At 56.8% G+C, this 18970-nt stretch overlaps 2 protein-coding genes across 4 annotated transcripts in view; one reads left to right on the forward strand and one right to left on the reverse strand.

The window, feature by feature from the left end:
- The first annotated feature begins 45 nt into the window (after positions 1 to 45).
- The window catches only part of LOC128787663 (transcription factor COE4-like), a 46860-nt gene continuing 27935 nt past the window's right edge, over positions 46 to 18970 (forward strand). The window contains exon 1 of one of the 3 annotated variants that reach the window (XM_053941966.1): positions 46 to 63. In XM_053941966.1, coding sequence (XP_053797941.1) covers positions 61 to 63 — 3 coding nt within the window. In that variant the 5' untranslated portion in view covers positions 46 to 60. Of the gene's footprint in view, positions 64 to 168; positions 187 to 6894; positions 6975 to 18970 lie in introns of those variants that run through there. The other 2 variants (XM_053941967.1, XM_053941968.1) reach the window with 2 other exon arrangements.
- On the reverse strand, positions 4807 to 11462 carry LOC128786588 (C-type lectin domain family 4 member F-like). Its single transcript, XM_053939915.1, has 6 exons — positions 11282 to 11462; positions 9678 to 9758; positions 8434 to 8475; positions 7876 to 8027; positions 6868 to 6980; positions 4807 to 4963 (listed from the first exon to the last, which is right to left on the reverse strand). The coding sequence occupies exons 1-6, from the start codon at positions 11460 to 11462 to the stop codon at positions 4807 to 4809; spliced, it is 726 nt and encodes a 241-aa protein (XP_053795890.1).

Consider the following 18970-nt stretch of genomic DNA (forward strand, 5'->3'; position numbering starts at 1 on the left):
CGGGAGCGTCTCTGCTGCTATGGCGACGGGGGCGGAGCTTGAAGGGAGCGTCGTGGTGCCATGGTAACGGGGGCGGGGCTTAATGGGAGCATCCCGTTGCCATGGAAATTGGGCGGGGCTTATTGGCAGCGTCGCCGCTGCCATGCCAGCGGGGGCGGGGCTTCATGGGAGAGTCCTGTTGCCATGGTAACAGAAGTGGGGCCTGCGGGGGCGCGTCCTGTTGCCATGGAAATGGGGTGGGATATGGACACTGGGATGGGATACGGACACCGGGATGGGATATGGACACTGGGATGGGATATGGACGCCATGGATGGGATATGGACACTGGGATGGGATATGGACACTGGGATGGGATATGGACACCAGGATGGGGACATGGACACCATGGATGGGATACGGACATTGGGGTGGGATATGGATGCCATGGATGGGATATGGACACTGGGATGGGATATGGACAGTGGGATGGGATATGGACAATGGGATGGGATATGTACGCCATGGATGGGATATGGACATCGGGATGGGACATGGACAATGGGATGGGATATGGACATTGAGGTGGGATATGGACACCATGGATGGGATTCGGACACCATGGATGGGATAGGGACACCGGGATGGGATATGGACACTGGGATGGGATATGGACATCGGGATGGGATATGGACACTGGGAATGGATATGGACAGTGGGATGGGATATGGATATTGGGGTGGGATATGGACACCATGGATGGGATATGGACACCATGGATGGGATATGGACACTGGGAATGGATATGGACAATGGGATGGGATTTGGATATTGGGGTGGGATATGGACACCAGGATGGGATATGGACAATGGGATGGGACACGGACACCATGGATGGGATATGGACATTGAGGTGGGATATGGACACTGGGAATGGATATGGACAATGGGATGGGATATGGACACTGGGAATGGATATGGACAATGGGATGGGATACGGACACCATGGCTGGGACATGGACAAAGCCACAACACCAGGAGGTGACAGTGACCCCCCCAGACCTGGGGGGCTGTGGTGTTATGGTTATGGTTATGGTGGTGAATGGGACCCCCCTCAGGAAGAACCGCCCCTCCCCTGCACTTGTGGGGGGTTCTCAACTCCCACCCCCTCCTGGTCCCTTCCCCCACCCATGTCCCTCCCCAGGCCGGGCCGTGTCCCCAAAATCCCCAAAATCCCCCTCAAATGCCCCCACCCCCCGCTTTCCGCTTTTTAAGCCCCGCCCCTCCATGTAACCCCGCCTCTCTACCCCATTCCCTCTCCCAATTGGCTGCCCCTCCCGTCAATCATCCAGCTCCGCCCCACCTTCCTTTTGCCACGCATCGAGTACTTCCGCACTGCCTCCCGCTCCACCCTCCTCGCTCTTCTATTGGCTGCCAACCCCGCCAATCATCATTTTAACCAATCACCTGCCGCTCCTCCCTATCCCCGCCCACAGCGCTCTCCCATTGGCTGCCACCGCCTCCATTTTTCCCTTTTTTTTCCCCCATTATTTTCCCCCTTTTTTTTCTCCTCCCCCCCCCCCCCCCCCCCCCATTTTGTGGGTATTTTTTGGTCATTTTGGGTTTTTTTTTTTTTTTTTCAGCTATTTTGGGTTATTTGGGATCGGTTTGGTTTTTTTGAGTTTGTTTTTATTTTTTTGGTTTTTCTTTTGTATTTTTTTGATATTTTGGGGGGTGTGGGGGCGTATTTTTGGGTTATTTGGGTTTGTTTTTCATTTATTTTGGGTTTTTTGGGGGGGATTTGGTGTTTTGGGGGGTTATCTTGGACCTCTTTTTTTTTGCTATTTTATGATATTTTGGATATTTATGTTTTTTATTATTTGGGGGTGATTTTGGGGTTGTTTGGGTTCGTTCTATATTTTTTTTTTTTGTTGTTTGTTTGATTTTGGGGGGTTATTTGAGGAATATTTTGGGATTGCTTTGGGTGTAATTTGGGGCAATTTGGGGATTTTTTTGGTGGGTTTTTTTTGCCTTTTTTGTGTTATTTAAAGCCATTTATTCTCTGCTCGGCCGGGCTTAATTTGAGGGGGGCGTCCCCAAATGTCCCGAATGGGGGAGGGGCTGGGGGTGACCCCAAAATGTCACGGGGTGGGGGGGGAGGGGTGGATGGGACATTTCAATCAGGGACAGATTTGGGGTCATGGAGGGGGTGACACCGGGATTTGGGACACTGGGGACAGGGGTGAGGGATTGGGGTTGGGGGATCCCTGGAGAAAGGGGGGTGATCCCACAGGTTTTGGGGGATGAGATCCCACTGGATTGGGGGATTGATCCCACTGGATTGGGGGATGAGATCCCACTGGATTGGGGGATTGATCCCACAGGTTTTGGGGGATGAGATCCCACTGGATTGGGGGATTGATCCCACTGGATTGGGGGATTGATCCCACAGGTTTTGGGGGATGAGATCCCACTGGTTTTGGGGGATGAGATCCCACTGGATTGGGGGATGAGGTCCCACTGGATTGGGGGATGAGATCCCACTGGTTTTGGGGGATGAGATCCCACTGGATTGGGGGATGAGATCCCACTGGTTTTGGGGGATGAGATCCCACTGGATTGGGGGATGAGATCCCACTGGATTGGGGGATGAGATCCCACTGGTTTTGGGGGATGAGATCCCACTGGTTTTGGGGGATGAGATCCCTAAATAAGGGCAATGATCCCACTGGTTTTGGGGGATGATCCCACTGTTTTTGGGGGATGATTCTCTTGGATAAGGGGGGATTTATCCCACTGGATTAGGGGAAGAGATCCCTGGATATGGGGGGGATGAATTCCCTAAATAGGGGCAATGATCCCACTGGATGTGGGGGATGAATTCCCTAAATAGGAGCAATGATCCCATTGGATAAGGGGGATGATCCCACTGTTTTTGGGGGATGATTCTCTTGGATAAGGGGGGATTGATCCCACTGGATTGGGGGATGAGATCCCACTGGTTTTGGGGGATGAGATCCCTGGATAAGGGCAATGATCCCACAGGTTTTGGGGGATGAGATCCCACTGGATTGGGGGATGATCCCACTGGATTGGGGGATGAGATCCCACTGGATTGGGGGATTGATCCCACTGGATTGGGGGATGAGATCCCTAAATAAGGGCAATGATCCCACTGGTTTTGGGGGATGATCCCACTGTTTTTGGGGGATGATTCTCTTGGATAAGGGCGGGATGATTCCACTGGATTAGGGGATGAGATCCCTGGCTATGGGGGGGGTGATGAATTCCCTAAATAGGGGGGATGATCCCACTGGATGTGGGGGATGAGATCCCACTGGATTGGGGGATTGATCCTACTGGTTTTGGGGGATGAGATCCCTAAATAAGGGCAATGATCCCACTGGTTTTGGGGGATGATCCCCCTGGTTTTGGGGGATGATCCCCCTGGTTTTGGGGTTGAAGCCCCTGCTAAGGGGAATCATCCCGGTGGATTGGGGGGATCTGAACCCCCTGGACACGGCAGTCATCCCATGGGATTATTGGGATCACCCCACTGGTTTTGGGGGGTGAAACTCATGGATGAAGGGGATGATCCCATTGGATTAGTGGGGTCATCCCACTGGGTTTAGGGGATCTGAGCCCCCTGGATAGGAGGGATCATCCCACTGGATTTTGGGGGGGGGGGTGAGACCCTTGGATAGGGGGGATGAATCCTCTGGATAAGGGGATCATCCCACTGATTTCTGGGGGATTGAACCTCCTGGATAGGTGGGGGATCATCCCATAGGATAGGAGGGATCATCCCACAGATTTTTGGGGCATTCAACCTCTTAAATATGAGGGGGATCATCCCATAGTTTTGGAGGGATCATCACAAAATATTGGAGGGACCATCCCACTGATTTTTGGGGGATTGAGCTTTCTTGATCCAAGTAGGATCATCCCACTGATTTTTGGGGGCTTGAACCTCCTGGATACGAGGGGGATCATCCCACAATTTTGGAGGGATCCCATCCCATCCCACAGGATGGGAGGGATCATCCCACTGATTTTTGGGGGATTGAACTTTCTGGATCTGAGTAGGATCATCCCACAATTTTGGAGGGATCATCCCACTGATTTTTGGGGGATTGAACTTTCTGGATCCGTGTAGGATCCTCCCACAGTTTTGGAGGGATCATTCCACTGATTTCTGGGGTTTTGAACCTCCTGGATTTGAGTAGGATCATCCCACAGTTTTGGAGGGATCATCCCAATGTTCTGGAGGGACCGTCCCACTGATTTCTGGGGTTTTGAACCTCCTGGATCCGAGTAGGATCATCCCACAGTTTTGGTGGGATCATCCCACAGTTTTGGAAGGATCTCATCCCACAGGATGGGAGGGACCATCCCACTGATTTCTGGGATCCGAGTAGGATCATCCCAAAGTTTTGAAGGGATCATCCCACTGATTCCTGGGGTTTTGAACCTCCTGGATATGAGGGGGATCATCCCACAGTTTTGGAGGTATTATCCCAGTGTTCTGGAGGGATCATCCCACTGATTTTTGGGGGGATTGAACTTTCTGGATCCGTGTAGGATCCTCCCACAGTTTTGGAGGGATCATCCCACTGATTTTTGGGGGATTGAACTTTCTGGATCCGAGTAGGACCATCCCACAGTTTTGGAGGGATCTGACCCCCGTGAACCCAGGAATCATCCAGGATTAACATGATCACCCCACAATTCCCAGAACTTCCCAAACCCCCACAACCCCCCCCCCCCCGCCCTTCCTCGGGGACAACTCTCGGAGGTGACGCCACCGAGGCGACCCCGAGGGGACGCTCAGGGGACGCTGAGCTCCCTCTGGCACACCCAGGGGAAGCTGAAGTTGCAGTTGTGGTCGTTCCAGAGCCCCGCGCCCACCGGGTGGATCTGGGCGCAGCTCTCGCCGCCCCACTGGCCGTGGTCGGTGCTGTCCGGCTGGCCTGGCGCCCAAAAACTGCCCCGAAAGGCGCCCGTCAGTGGGGTCACCCCGCTGGGCTTGTGGGGTCACCCCGCTGGGCTTGTGGAGTCACCCCGCTGGATTTAGGGGATCAACCCACTGTGTTAGTGGGATGGTCCCATTGGGTTTAGGGGATCAACCTACTGGGTTAATGGAGTCACCCCGCTGGATTTAGGGGATCACCCCACTGGATTTAGGGTATCACCCCGCTGGATTTAGGGGATCAACCCACTGGATTTAGGGGGTCAACCTGCTGGGTTAATAGGGTCACCCCGCTGGATTTGTGGGGTCACCCCGCTGGATTTAGGGGATCACCCCACTGGGTTAGTGGGGTCACCCCGCTGGATTTAGTGGGGTCAACCCGCTGGATTTAGGGGATCAACCCACTGGATTTAGCGGGTCAACCTGCTGGGTTTGTGGGGTCACCCCGCTGGGTTTGTGGGGTCAACCCGCTGGATTTAGGGGATCAACCCGCTGGATTTGTGGGGTCAACCCGCTGGATTTAGGGGATCAACCCGCTTGGTTAATAGGCTCACCCCTCTGGATTTAGGGGATCAACCCACTGTGTTAGTGGGATGGTCCCATTAGGTTTAGGGGGATCACCCCGCTGGGTTAGTGGGGTCAACCCGCTGGATTTAGGGGATCAACCCACTGGATTTAGCGGGTCACCCCATTGGGTTAGTGGGGTCACCCTGCTGGATTTAGGGGATCATCCCGCTGGATTTAGGGGATCAACCCGCTGGGTTAGTGGGGTCACCCCATTGGGTTAGTGGGGTCACCCCACTGGATTTAGGGGATCAACCCACTGTGTTAGTGGGGTGGTCCCATTGGGTTTAGGGGATCAACCTACTGGGTTAGTGGAGTCACCCCGCTGGATTTAGGGGATCACCCCACTGGATTTAGGGGATCAACCCGCTGGGTTAGTGGGGTCACCCTGCTGGATTTAGGGGATCACCCCGCTGGATTTAGGGGATCAACCCACTGGATTTAGGGGGTCAACCCGCTGGGTTAATAGGGTCACCCCGCTGGGTTTGTGGGGTCACCCCTCTGGATTTAGGGCGTCATCCTGCTGGATTTAGCGGGTCAACCTGCTGGGTTAGTGGGGTCACCCCATTGGGTTAGTGGGGTCACCCTGCTGGATTTAGGGGATCACCCCGCTGGGTTAGTGGGGTCACCCCATTGGGTTAGTGGGGTCACCCCGCTGGATTTAGGGGATCAACCCACTGGATTTAGGGGATCAACCCACTGGATTTAGGGGATCAACCCGCTGGGTTAGTGGGGTCACCCCGCTGGATTTAGGGGATTCAACCCACTGTGTTAGTGGGATGGTCCCATTGGGTTTAGGGGATCAACCCACTGGGTTAGTGGGGTCACCCCTCTGGATTTAGGGGATCTGAGCCCCATGGACTAGTGGGATCATCCCACTGGATTTAGGGGATAATCCCATTGGATTTAGGGGATCTGAGCCCCCTGCATTAGTGGGATCATCCCACTGGATTTAGGGGATAATCCCATTGGATTTAGGGGATCTGAGCCCCCTGGACTAGTGGGATCATCCCACTGGATTTAACGCATCATCCCACTGATTTCTGGGGAATCAAACCTCCTGGATATGAGTGGGATCATCCCACAGGATTAGTAGGATCAGGATCATCCCACTGGGTTTGGGGGATCGGAGCCCCCTGGATAAGTGGGATCATCCCACTGGATTTAGGGGATCACCCCACTGGTTTTTGGGGGATTGAACCTCCTGGATATGAGTGGGATCATCCCATAGGATTAACGGGATCGTCCCACAGGATTAACGGGATCATCCCACTGATTTCAGGGGGATTGAACCTGCTCAGTGCTCGGGGACAGCCGTGTCCCCAAATGTCCCCAGGTGTCCCCACCCTGCTCACCTGTGCTCGGGGGAATAGGGGGTCCCGTCCGACCAGCGCCAGGAGCCCCCCGGGCCCGTGGCTGCCAGCCCGATCCAGTAGGTGCCACCTCGGGCCTCCCGGGCCAGGTAGGCCTGGGGACATGGGGACAGGTGAGGGGACACAGGGACAGGTGAGGGGACACGGGAATGTGGGACAATGGAATGGGGATCAGGGGAACAGATGGGATGGGGTGGGAATGGGGACATGGACAGGGGGACAGGTGAGAGAGGGGACACGGGACAGTGTGGCAGGGGACACCGGGACAGGTGGGGGGACATTGGAGGGGTGGGCAGGAGGCTGTGAAGGTAGGAGGGGTGGGGGACAAGGGTTGGGGACAAGCACGGGCAGGGAAAGGGGCACAGGACGGGGTTTGGGGACAGGACAGGGCCTGGGGATAGGGGCTGTGAGCAGGATTTGGGGACAGGACAGGATTTGGGGACAGGGTTTGGGGATAGGACAGGATTTGGGACAGGATTTGGGAACAGGACAGGGTTTGAGGACAGGACAGGGTTTGGGGACAGGGACTGTGAGCAGGGTTTGGGGACAGGACAGGGTTTGGGGACAGGACAGGGTTTGGGGACAGGGTTTGGGGACAGGACAGGGTTTGGGGACAGGACAGGGTTTGGGGACAGGGACTGTGTGCAGGGTTTGGGGACGGGATTTGGGGATAGGATTTGGGGATAGGACAGAGTTTGGGGACATGGGCTGTGTGCAGCATTTGGGGACAGGACAGGGTTTGGGGACAGGACAGCATTTGGGGACAGGATTTGGGGACAGGATTTGGGGACAGGACAGGGTTTGGGGACAGGGGCTGTGTGCAGGATTTGGGGACAGGATTTGGGGACAGGACAGGGTTTGGGGACAGGGGCTGTGTGCAGGATTTGGGGACAGGCCCGTACAGGTGCCCAGGCAGACGCTGCTCAGGTGGGAGGGGACAGAGCAGGACAGGGCAGGAGTGGCCGTCCCCGGGGGTGTCCCCAGCCTCACCTGCTCCTCGGCGCTGGTGACAGAGGCCAGGTGCGCGTGTGTCACCGCGCAGGCGGCCTCGGCCGCGGTCCAGGGCTGCCGCTGGCTCGAGAACAGGTAAATCTTGCCCCGGTGGTAGCGCCAGCCCAGCGCCAGCGCCTGCAGCCACTGCCCTGCGCGGGGACACGGCGACACCGCTGTCACACCCCCGTCACCGCCCTTGTCACACCCCTGTCACCGCCCTTGTAACCTCCCCGCGCCCGGTGCCCCAAAGCCACCGCCTCGTGCGGGGACACGGCGACACCGCTGTCACACCCGCTGTCATATCCCCCTGTCACACCGCCGTTGTCACAGCCCTGTCACTGCCCTGTCACCAGTCTTGTCACCGCCCCGAGCCCGGCACACGGCGACAGTCCCCTGTCACACCCACTGTCACCGCCTTTGTCACCTCCCCCCTGTCACACCCACTGTCACCGCCTTTGTCACCTCCCCCCGTCACAGCCCCTGTCACCGCCTTTGTCACCTCCCCCCTGTCACACCCACTGTCACCGCCTTTGTCACCTCCCCCCTGTCACCCACCGAGCCGGTCCTGCCGCCGCTGCGCCGCTGAAGGGGTGTCACCTGTGGGGACATGGGGACAGGGACAGGAGTTGGGTTTGGGGACAGGGGACACGGGCTGGGGACAGCGGTTGAGAGCAGGATTTGGGGACGGGGCAGGGTTGGGGACAGGAGCTGGGAACAGAGTTTGGGGACAGGGGACAGGGACAAGGGCTGGGGACAGAGGCTATGGGCAGGATTTGGGGACAGGATTTGGGGACAGGGGCTGTGAACAGGATTTGGGGACAGGGGACAGGATTTGGGGACAGGGGACAGGATTTGGGGACAGAGGCTATGGGCAGGAGCAGGGGACAGGGGAGAGGATTTGGGGACAGGGGCTGTGAACAGGATTTGGGGACAGGATTTGGGGACAGGGGCTGTGAACAGGATTTGGGGACAGGGGACAGGATTTGGGGACAGGGGCTGTGAACAGGAGTTGGGGACAGGGGACAGGATTTGGGGACAGGGGCTGTGAACAGGAGTTGGGGACAGGGGACAGGATTTGGGAACAGGGGCTGTGAACAGGAGTTGGGGACAGGGGCTGTGAACAGGGTTTGGGGACAGGATTTGGGGACAGGGGCTGTGAACAGGATTTGGGGACAGGGGACAGGATCTGGGGACAGGGGCTGTGAACAGGATTTGGGGACAGGGGACAGGATTTGGGGACAGGGGCTGTGAACAGGGTTTGGGGACAGGGGCTGTGAACAGGGTTTGGGGACAGGATTTGGGGACAGGGGCTGTGAACAGGATTTGGGGACAGGGGACAGGATTTGGGGACAGGGGCTGTGAACAGGATTTGGGGACAGGATTTGGGGACAGGGGCTGTGAACAGGATTTGGAGACAGGGGGACAGGATTTGGGGACAGGGGACAGGATTTGGGGACAGGGGACAGGATTTGGGGACAGGATTTGGGGACAGGGGCTGTGAACAGGATTTGGGGACAGGATTTGGGGACAGGGGCTGTGAACAGGATTTGGAGACAGGGGGACAGGAGTTGGGGACTGGGGACAGGATTTGGGGACAGGGGACAGGATTTGGGGACAGGGGCTGTGAACAGGATTTGGGTACAGGGGACAGGATTTGGGGACAAGTCAGGAGCTGGGGACAGGACGGGAGTTGGGGACAGGGGCTGTGCATGGCATTTGGGAACGGGGGCTGCGGGCAGGGTTTGGGGACAAGTACTGGTGACAGGTTGGGGACAGTGCCAGTGCCGGGGGTCCCTCACCGTCGGGGTCGGGCCACAGGGGGTCGGTGGCCGCTGCCAGCTCCGCCCGCACCGTCTGCAGCTCCCGCCGGCCCTGCACGTCTTGGGGGGGGCAGGGGAGTGACAGGACCCCCGACCCTGCCCGGGGTCCCTGCCCAGGGGTCCCTGTCCCCTCCTGACCCTGCCCGAGGACCCCCAATCTCTACCCGGGACCCCCCCAACTCCTCCTGACCCAGAGACCCCCCCCCCCCCAGCCCGACCTGGCCGTGCCCATTTTGGGGTGGGGACAGCGCCGGGAGGGGACCCCCGACCCCTGCCCGGGGACCCCCGGCCACTCTCTGCCCGTGCCCGGAGCCCCCTGCCCGCTCCCAGCCCCCTCCCTACACCAGTCCCTCTCCAGACCCCAGCCCCACTCCCAATCTCTCTCCCAGCCCCCTCCCCTCTCCCGACCCCCCTCCCCGGGTCCCAGCCCCTCTCCCCAGCCCCCTGCCCACTCCCAGCCCCTCTCCCACCCTTCCCCAGCTGCCTCCCAAGCCCCCAGCCCCAATCCCAGTCTCAATCCCTCCGCACTCCCAGCTCCTCTCCAGCTCCCTGCTCCTTCCCAGTCCCATTCCCACTCCCAGCCCTTCTCCAGCCCCCTGCCCTCTTCCAGTCCTATTTCCACCCCTCCCAAGCTCCCAGCCCCCTCCCCACCCCACTCCTGACTCCCAGCCCCTTTCCCACCCCCTGCCCACTCCCAGCCCCTCTCCCAGTCATTCTCCCAGTCCCCGTCCTCTTCCAGCCCCACTCCCAGCCCCTCCCAGCCCCTCCCCAGACCCCAGCCCCCTCCCAGCCTCTTCCTACCCCACTCCCAGCCCCTTTCCCAACTCCTCTCCGACTCCCAGCCCCTCTCCCAACCCCACCCTAAACCCCAGACCCTCCCCAAACCTCAGCCCCTCCCAATTCTCAGTTCCTTTCCCAATCTCTTTTCCAGCCCCTCCCCATTCCCAGCCCCTTCTCGGCTTCTTCCAACGCCACTCCCATCTCCTCCCAGCCCCTTCCCAAACCCCAGCCCCTTTCCCACTTCCAGCCCCTTTCCCAGCCCCTTTCCCAAACACCAGCCCCTTTCCCAGCTCCTTTCCGGAACCCCAACCCCTCCGCAAACCCCAGCCCCTCCCCAGCCCCTCTCCCACTTCCAGCCCCTTTCCCAACCCCTCCCCAAACCCCAGCCCCTTTCCCGGCCCTTTTCCCAAACCCCAGCCCTTTCCCAACCCCTCCCCAAACCCCAGCCCTTTCCCAGCCCCTTTCCCAAACCCCAACCCCTTTCCCAACCCCTTTTCCCAAACCCCAGCCCCTTTCCCGGCCCATTTCCCAAACCCCAGCCCTTTCCCAACCCCTCCCCAAACCCCAGCCCTTTCCCAGCCCCTTTCCCAAACCCCAACCCCTTTCCCAACCCCTTTTCCCAAACCCCAGCCCTTTCCCAGCCCCTTTCCCAAACCCCAGCCCCTTTCCCAACCCCTCCCCAAACCCCAACCCCTTTCCCAACCCCTTTTCCCAAACCCCAGCCCTTTCCCAGCCCCTGTCCCACCCTTCCCCGCCCCTGTCCCCCCCCTCCTGCCGTGCCTGTCCCCGCTGTCCCCACTCACAGAGGGTCCCCAGCGCCGCCAGGGCCGCCACCAGCAGCAGCAGCGCGGCCGTGCCCAGCGCCCGGCGACACGCGGGACACCGCGGGGACCGCGCCGGTGGCGGCGGCTCCGGGTCCCCGCGGGCCCGGTGGGGCGGGTACCGGATCTCCAGGGTCTCGTACAGGTCGGGGCTGTTGGCCATGGCCCCGGCGACACGCTGGGGACAGGGACGGTGATGGCCTCGCTTCCTGCCCCGTGCCCGCCAGGGAACAGGAACCCCGCTGGTGCCACCCGCCCGGCGTCACGCGTGTCCCCACGCCCCCAGGGGACAGCCAGCCCGCCCTGGGGACAGGCAGGGGATGAGGGAGATGGACCCCGCGGCCAGCCCTGTGTCCCTGTGTGTCCCTGATCCTGTCCTCATCCTTGTGCCTGTCACTGCACTGGCCCCTGTCCCTGATCCTGTCCCTGTCCTTGTCCCTGTCTCTGTCCCCAGTCCTGATCCTGCCACTGAACTTGTCCCTGCCTGTCCCTGATCCTGCCCCATCCTTGTCCCTGTCTGTGTCCCCAGTCCTGATCCTGTCCCCATCCTTGTACCTGCCTGTCCCTGATCCTGTCCCCATCCTTGTCCCTGATCGTGTCCCCAGTCCTGTCCTTGTCCCTGACTCTGTCCCTGATCCTGTCCCCATCCTTGTCCCTGTCCCTAGTCCTGACCCTGTCACTGGGCTGGTCCCTGTCCCCATCCTTGTCCCTGATCGTGTCCCCATCCTTGTCCCCATCCTTGTCCCTGACTCTGTCCCTGATCCTGTCTCTGTCCTTGTCCCTGTCCCTGACTCTGTCCCTGTCTGATCCTGTCCCCATCCTTGTCCCTGACTCTGTCCCTGACCCTGTCCCCAATCCTGTCCCTGTCCTTGTCCCTGTCCCTGACTCTGTCCCTGTCTGATCCTGTCCCCATCCTTGTCCCTGTCCCTAGTCCTGACCCTGTCACTGGGCTGGTCCCTGTCCCTAACTTTGTCCCTGATCGTGTCCCCAGTCTTGTCCCCATCCTTGTCCCTGACTCTGTCCCTGATCCTGTCCCCAATCCTGTCCCTGTCCTTGTCCCTGTCCCTGACTCTGTCCCTGTCTGATCCTGTCCCCATCCTTGTCCTGATCCTGGCCCTGTCCCTGACCTTGTCCCAGTCCCTCTGTCCCCAGCCCCATCCCTGTGTCCCCAAATCCCTGTGTCCCTAAATCCCTGTGTCCCTGTGTCCCTGTCCCCACAGTCCCACCCCAACTCACTTCTCCCACCCTCAGACACCGAAATCCCAGAGAAATCCCGGAATCCCAATGGGCCAGTGACCCCAAACTGGCCAAATTCACCCCAAAACGGAGTGAGTTCAAACTGGGTACGGACACCCCAAAATGGGGAAAATTCACCCCAAAATGGGGAAAATTCACACCAAAATGGGGAAAATTCACACCAAAACGGGGAAAATTCACCCCAAAACGGGGAAAATTCACCCCCAAATGGGGAAAATTCACCCCAAAACGGGGAAAATTCACCCCAAAACGGGGAAAATTCGTCCCAAAACAGGGAGAATTCATCCTAAAGTTGGGAAAATTCATCCCCAAATGGGGAAAATTCACACCAAAACTGGGTAAATTCACCCCAAAAATTGATCTGCTCACCCCAAACTGGGCAAATTCACCCCAAAATTTGGCAAATTCACCCCAAACCGGGGAAAATTCATCTCAAAACTGGCCAAATTACCCCCCCCAAAATGGATCCAGTCACCCCGAAACATGGAAAATCCACCCCAAAACGGGGAAAATTCACCCCAAAATGGGGAAAATTCTCTCCAAACTGAGAAAATTCACCCCTGAACAGGGAAAATTCACCCCTGAACGGGGAAAATTCACCCCAAAATGGGGAAAATTCACCCCAAAACTTTGCAAATTCACCCCAAAACGGGGAAAATTCACCCCAAAACCGGGGATATTTACCCCAAAAATGGATCCGGTCACCCCGAAATGGGGAAAATTCACCCCAAAACGGGGAAAATTCACCTCAAAACTTGGCAAATTCACCCCAAAACTGGGAAAATTCACCCCAAAAAGCAGAAAATTCATCCTAAAGTTGGGAAAATTCACCCCAAATGGGGAAAATTCACCCCAAAACTTGGCAAATTCACCCCAAAACGGGGAAAATTCACCCCAAACCCGGGGATATTCGCCCTAAAAATGGATCCGGTCACCCCAAAACGGGGAAAATTCACCCCAAAACGGGGAAAATTCACCCCAAACCCGGGGATATTCACCCCAAAAATGGATCCTGTCACCCCGAAATGGGGAAAATTCACCCCGAAATGGGGAAAATTCACTCCAAAAAGGGGAAAATTCACCCTAAAGGTGGGAAAATTCACCCCAAATGGGGAAAATTCACCCCAAACCCGGGGATATTCACCCCAAAAATGGATCCTGTCACCCCGAAATGGGGAAAATTCACCCCAAAACGGGGAAAATTCACCCCAAAAAGGGGAAAATTCATTCCAAAATGGGGAAAATTCACCCCATAATGGCGAAGATTCGCCCCGAATGGGGAAAATTCACCTCAAAACGTGGAAAATTCACCCCAAAACGGGGAAAATTCATCCCAAAACTGGGGTTATTTACCCCAAAAATGGATCCGGTCATCCCGAAATGGGGAAAATTCACCCCAAAATGGGGAAAACTCACCCCAAAACTTGGCAAATTCACCCCAAAATGGGGAAATTCACCTCAAAACTTGGCAAATTCACCCCAAAACCGGGATATTCACCCCAAAAATGGGTCCGGTCCCCCAGACTGGGCGAATCCTCCGCAGCCCGGGGAATTTGGGGTTCAGGGTCCCCCTGGGAACAGCCAGGGCCCCAATTTGGGGCGTCACCCCCCCCCCCCCCCGGTTCCCATCCCCGCCTTGCGCAATTCCCGTTTCCTTCCCCTCCGTCCCCGTCGCGGATATTGGGGAACGTCCGGCCTGAGTCACCCCCGGGTGGCTCCGGGATCCGCGGGGAATTCCGCGGGGGAAGTGGGAAAAAAAAAAAAAAAAAAAAAAAAAAAAAAATCCCGGAGTTCCAGGCCAGAATTGAGGTTTTGGGGTTTTTTATTTTTTATTTTTTTAAGATTTTTTTTTTTTTTTTCCCCTCAAACCCAAAGCGTTCTGGGGTGTTGGGGTTGGTGAAAAGCTTCATCCCAACGATCCTGGAATCTCCATGGGATCGGTTTGGGGGGAATTTGTTCCGTTTTGGGATGAATTTGTTCCGTTTTGGGGTGAATTTTCCCAGTTTCGGGTGAATTTGTTCACTTTGGGGTTGAATTTGTTCAGTTTTAGGGTGAATTTGTTCAGTTTTGGGGTGAATTTGATCACTTTTGGGGGAATTTTCCCAGTTTGGGGTGAATTTTCCCAGTTTGGAGTGAATTTTCCCAGTATGTGGTGAATTTGTTCCGTTTTGGGGTGAATTTTCCCAGTTTGGAGTGAGTTTTCCCAATTTTGAGGTGAATTTTTCCCCATTTGGGGTTGAATTTTCCGTGTTTGGGGTTAATTTGTTCAGTTTTGGGGTGAATTTTCCCAGTTTGGGGTAAATTTGTTCACTTTTGGGGTGAATTTTCCCAGTTTTGGGGTGAATTTTCCCAGTTTTGGGGTAAATTTTTCAGTATTAGGGTTAATTTGTTCAGTTTTGGGGTGACTGCTCCCATTTTTGGGGTTCCAGCGCCCATTTTTGAGGTGAGTTCTTCCATTTTTGGGGTGACTTCTCCCATTTTTGGGGTTTTTGTCCCCATTTCTGGGGTGACTTCTTCCATTTTTGGGGTGACTTCTCCCATTTTTGGGGTTTTTGTCCCCATTTCTGGGGTGACTTCTCCCATTTTTGGGGTTTTTGTCCCCATTTTTGGGGTGACCTCTCCCATTTTTGGGGTTCCAGCGCCCATTTTTGGGGTTTTTGTCCCCATTTTTGGGGTGACTTCTCCCATTTTTTGGGGGACTTCTCCCATTTCTGGGGTGTTTTTTCCCATTTTTTGGGTTTTTGTCCCGTTTCTGGGGTGACTTCTCCCATTTTTGGGGTTTTTGTCCCCATTTTTGGGGTTCCATCGCCCATTTTTGGGGTTTTTTTGTCCCCATTTTTGGGGTTTTGTCCCCATTTTTGGGGTTCCAGCGCCCATTTTTGGGGTTCCATCGCCCGTTTTTGGGGTGAATTTGCCCAGTTTGGGGTTTTTGTCCCCATTTGGGGCTGGCCGCGGGGCTCTGACGTCACGCCGGGGGTGTGACCCTGACGTCACCGTGTAGGTGTGGCTCTGACGTCACCGCACGCAGACAGGGCGCCCCCTAGCGGCCAATGCCGGGGTGTCCCCGCGGAGGTGACAGCGGACACGGGAGGGTGGCGCTGTCCCCTCCCCCCCCCCGGGGTCACCTCTGCCACCCCCTGGGGGATTTGGGGTGGCCCTGGGAATGTGGGAATTCCCACCCCATTCCCGACGGGAATTCCCTGGGATAAAGCTCAGAGGTGACCCCAAATCCTTCCCCCTGTGATCCCAAATCCTTCCCCAGTGACCCCAAATCCATCCCCCAATAACCCCAAATCCATCCCCAATAACCCCAAATCCCTCCCCAGTGACCCCAAATCCCTCCCCAGTGACCCCAAATCCCGCCCCCAATGACCCCAAATCCCTCCCCAGTGACCCCAAATCCCTCCCCAGTGACCCGAAATCCCTCCCCAGTGACCCCAAATCCTTCCCCCAATGACACCAAATCCCTCCCCCAGTGACCCCAAATCCCTCCCCCAGTGACCCCAAATCCCTCCCCAGTGACCCCAAATCCCTCCCCAGTGACCCCAAATCCTTCCCCCAATGACACCAAATCCCTCCCCAGTGACCCCAAATCCCTCCCCAGTGACCCCAAATCCCACCCCAGTGACCCCAAATCCCACCCCAGTGACCCCAAATCCCCACTGGGGTGGACACACGGACAGATGGACACTGGGGTGGACACACGGACACTGGGATGGGCACACGGACAGATGGACACTGGGGTGGAAAAATGGACACTGAGATCGACAAATGGAGGAATGGACACAGGGATGGACACTGGGATGGACACATGGACACTGGGATGGACACATGGACACTGGGATGGACAAATGGACACTGGGATGGACACATGGAGAGATGGACACTGGGATGGACACGTGGACAAATGGACACTGGGATGGACACAGAGATGGAGGGATGGACACTGGGGTGGAAAAATGGATACTGGGATGGACACTGGGATGGACACATGGACAAATGGACACTGGGATGGACACAGAGAGAGATGGACACTGGATGGACACTGGGATGGACAAATGGATGTTGGGATGGACAAATGGACACTGGAATGGACGGATGGACACTGGGATGGACACAGAGAGAGATGGACACTGGGATGGACACTGGGATGGACAAATGGATGTTGGGATGGACAAATGGACACTGGGATGGACACAGATGGAGGGATGGACACTGGGATGGACAAATGGATACTGGGATCTACAAATGGAAGAATGGACACTGGGATGGACATATGGATGTTGGGATGGACACATGGAGAGATGGATACTGGGATGGATGGATGGATGATGGATGATGGATGGATGATGGATGGATGATGGATGGATGGATGGATGATGATGGATGATGGATGGATGGATGATGGATGGATGGATGATGGATGATGGATGGATGGATGATGGATGGATGATGGATGGATGATGGATGGATGATGATGGATGATGGATGGATGGATGATGGATGGATGGAAGGATGGATGATGGATGGATGATGGATGGAAGGATGGATGATGGATGGATGATGGATGGATGGACAGATGGATGGATGATGGATGGATGGAAGGATGGATGGATGATGGATGGATGATGGATGGATGATGGATGGATGGATGATGGATGGATGGAAGGATGGATGGATGATGGATGGATGGATGATGGATGGATGGAAGGATGGATGGATGATGGATGGATGATGGATGGATGGACAGATGGATGGATGGATGGATGGATGCTGAGATCAGCGCAGCAGTTGCTGGATGGACACCAAGGCAGACGAGATCATGGATAGACGGACACTGGGATGGATGGAGATGTACACAGATGGATGTTGGGATGGACACAGGGATGGATGGGGACATGGATGGATGGACAGATGGACACAGGGATGGACAAAGGGACACCAGGATGGACACCGGAATGGACAGATGGACATAGGGATGGATGGGGACAGGGATGGATGGACACTGGGATGGACACAGGGTCACCAGGATGGATACTGGGATGGACAGATGGACACTGGGATGGACACAGGGTCACCAGGATGGACACTGGGATGGATGGGGACAGGGATGGATGGACAGATGGACACAGGGACACCAGGATGGACACAGGAATGGACAGACGGACACTGGGATGGATGGCGATGTGCACAGATGGATGTTGGGATGGACACAGGGATGGATGGGGACATGGATGGATGGACAGATGGACACAGGGATGGACAAAGGGACACCAGGATGGACACAGGGGCACCAGGATGGACACAGGGATGGACGGATGGACACTGGGATGGACACAGGGATGGACAGATGGAGACAGGGATGGAAGGATGGACACTGGGATGGATGGGGACAGGGATGGATGGACAGATGGACGCAGGGACACCAGGATGCACACGGGGATGGACGAGGACATGGACAGGTGGAACCCCTGGGAGCCTTTTTGGGGTCACCCCGGGGTGTCCCTGGACATTCAGAGGGGTCTCCCTGGGATACCCCGGGAGCGGTTTGGGGTCACTTTGGGACACACTGGGGTCACTTTGGGGTACCCTTGGCACCCGTCTGGGGCCTCTCCAGGGTGTCCCTGTGGCTCCAGTGGGGCCTCCTTTGGGATGTGTCCAGAGCCTCTTTGGGGTCACCCTGGGGTGTCCCAGGAGACACATTGGGGTCACTTTGCGCCATCCCTGGTGCCCGTTTGGGGTCACCCTGGGGGACACATTGGGGTCACTTTGTGCCATCCCTGGCACCTGTTTGAGGTCACCCTGAGGTGTCCCTGGGGCTGGTTTGGGGTCACCCCTGGGGTATCCGTAGGAATACATTGGGGTCACTTTGTGCCATCCCTGGGGCTGGTTTGGGGTCACCCCTGGGGTGTCCCAGGGGACAAATTGGGGTCACTTTGTGCCATCCCTGGTGCCTGTTTGAGGTCACCCTGAGGTGTCCCTGGGGCTGGTTTGGGGTCACCCCTGGGGTACCCCTGGGGACACATTGGGGTCACTTTGTGCCATCCCTGGTGCCCATTTGGGGTCACCCCGGGGGACACATTGGGGTCACTTTGTGCCATCCCTGGTGCCCGTTTGGGGTCACTCCGGGGGACGCATTGGGGTCACTTTGTGCCATCCCTGGCAACACTTTGGGGTCACCCCGGGGGACACATTGGGGTCACTTTGTGCCATCCCTGGCAACACTTTGGGGTCACCCCGGGGGACACATTGGGGTCACTTTGTGCCATCCCTGGCAACACTTTGGGGTCACCCCGGGGGACACATTGGGGTCACTTTGTGCCATGCCTGGCACCGTTTGGGGTCACCCTGGGATGTCCCTGGGGACACATTGGGGTCACTTTGTGCCATCCCTGGTGCCCGTTTGGGGTCACT

The sequence above is a fragment of the Vidua chalybeata genome, chromosome 4 (genome assembly GCF_026979565.1).
Source record: "Vidua chalybeata isolate OUT-0048 chromosome 4, bVidCha1 merged haplotype, whole genome shotgun sequence".
Classification (NCBI taxonomy): Eukaryota; Metazoa; Chordata; class Aves; order Passeriformes; family Viduidae; genus Vidua; species Vidua chalybeata.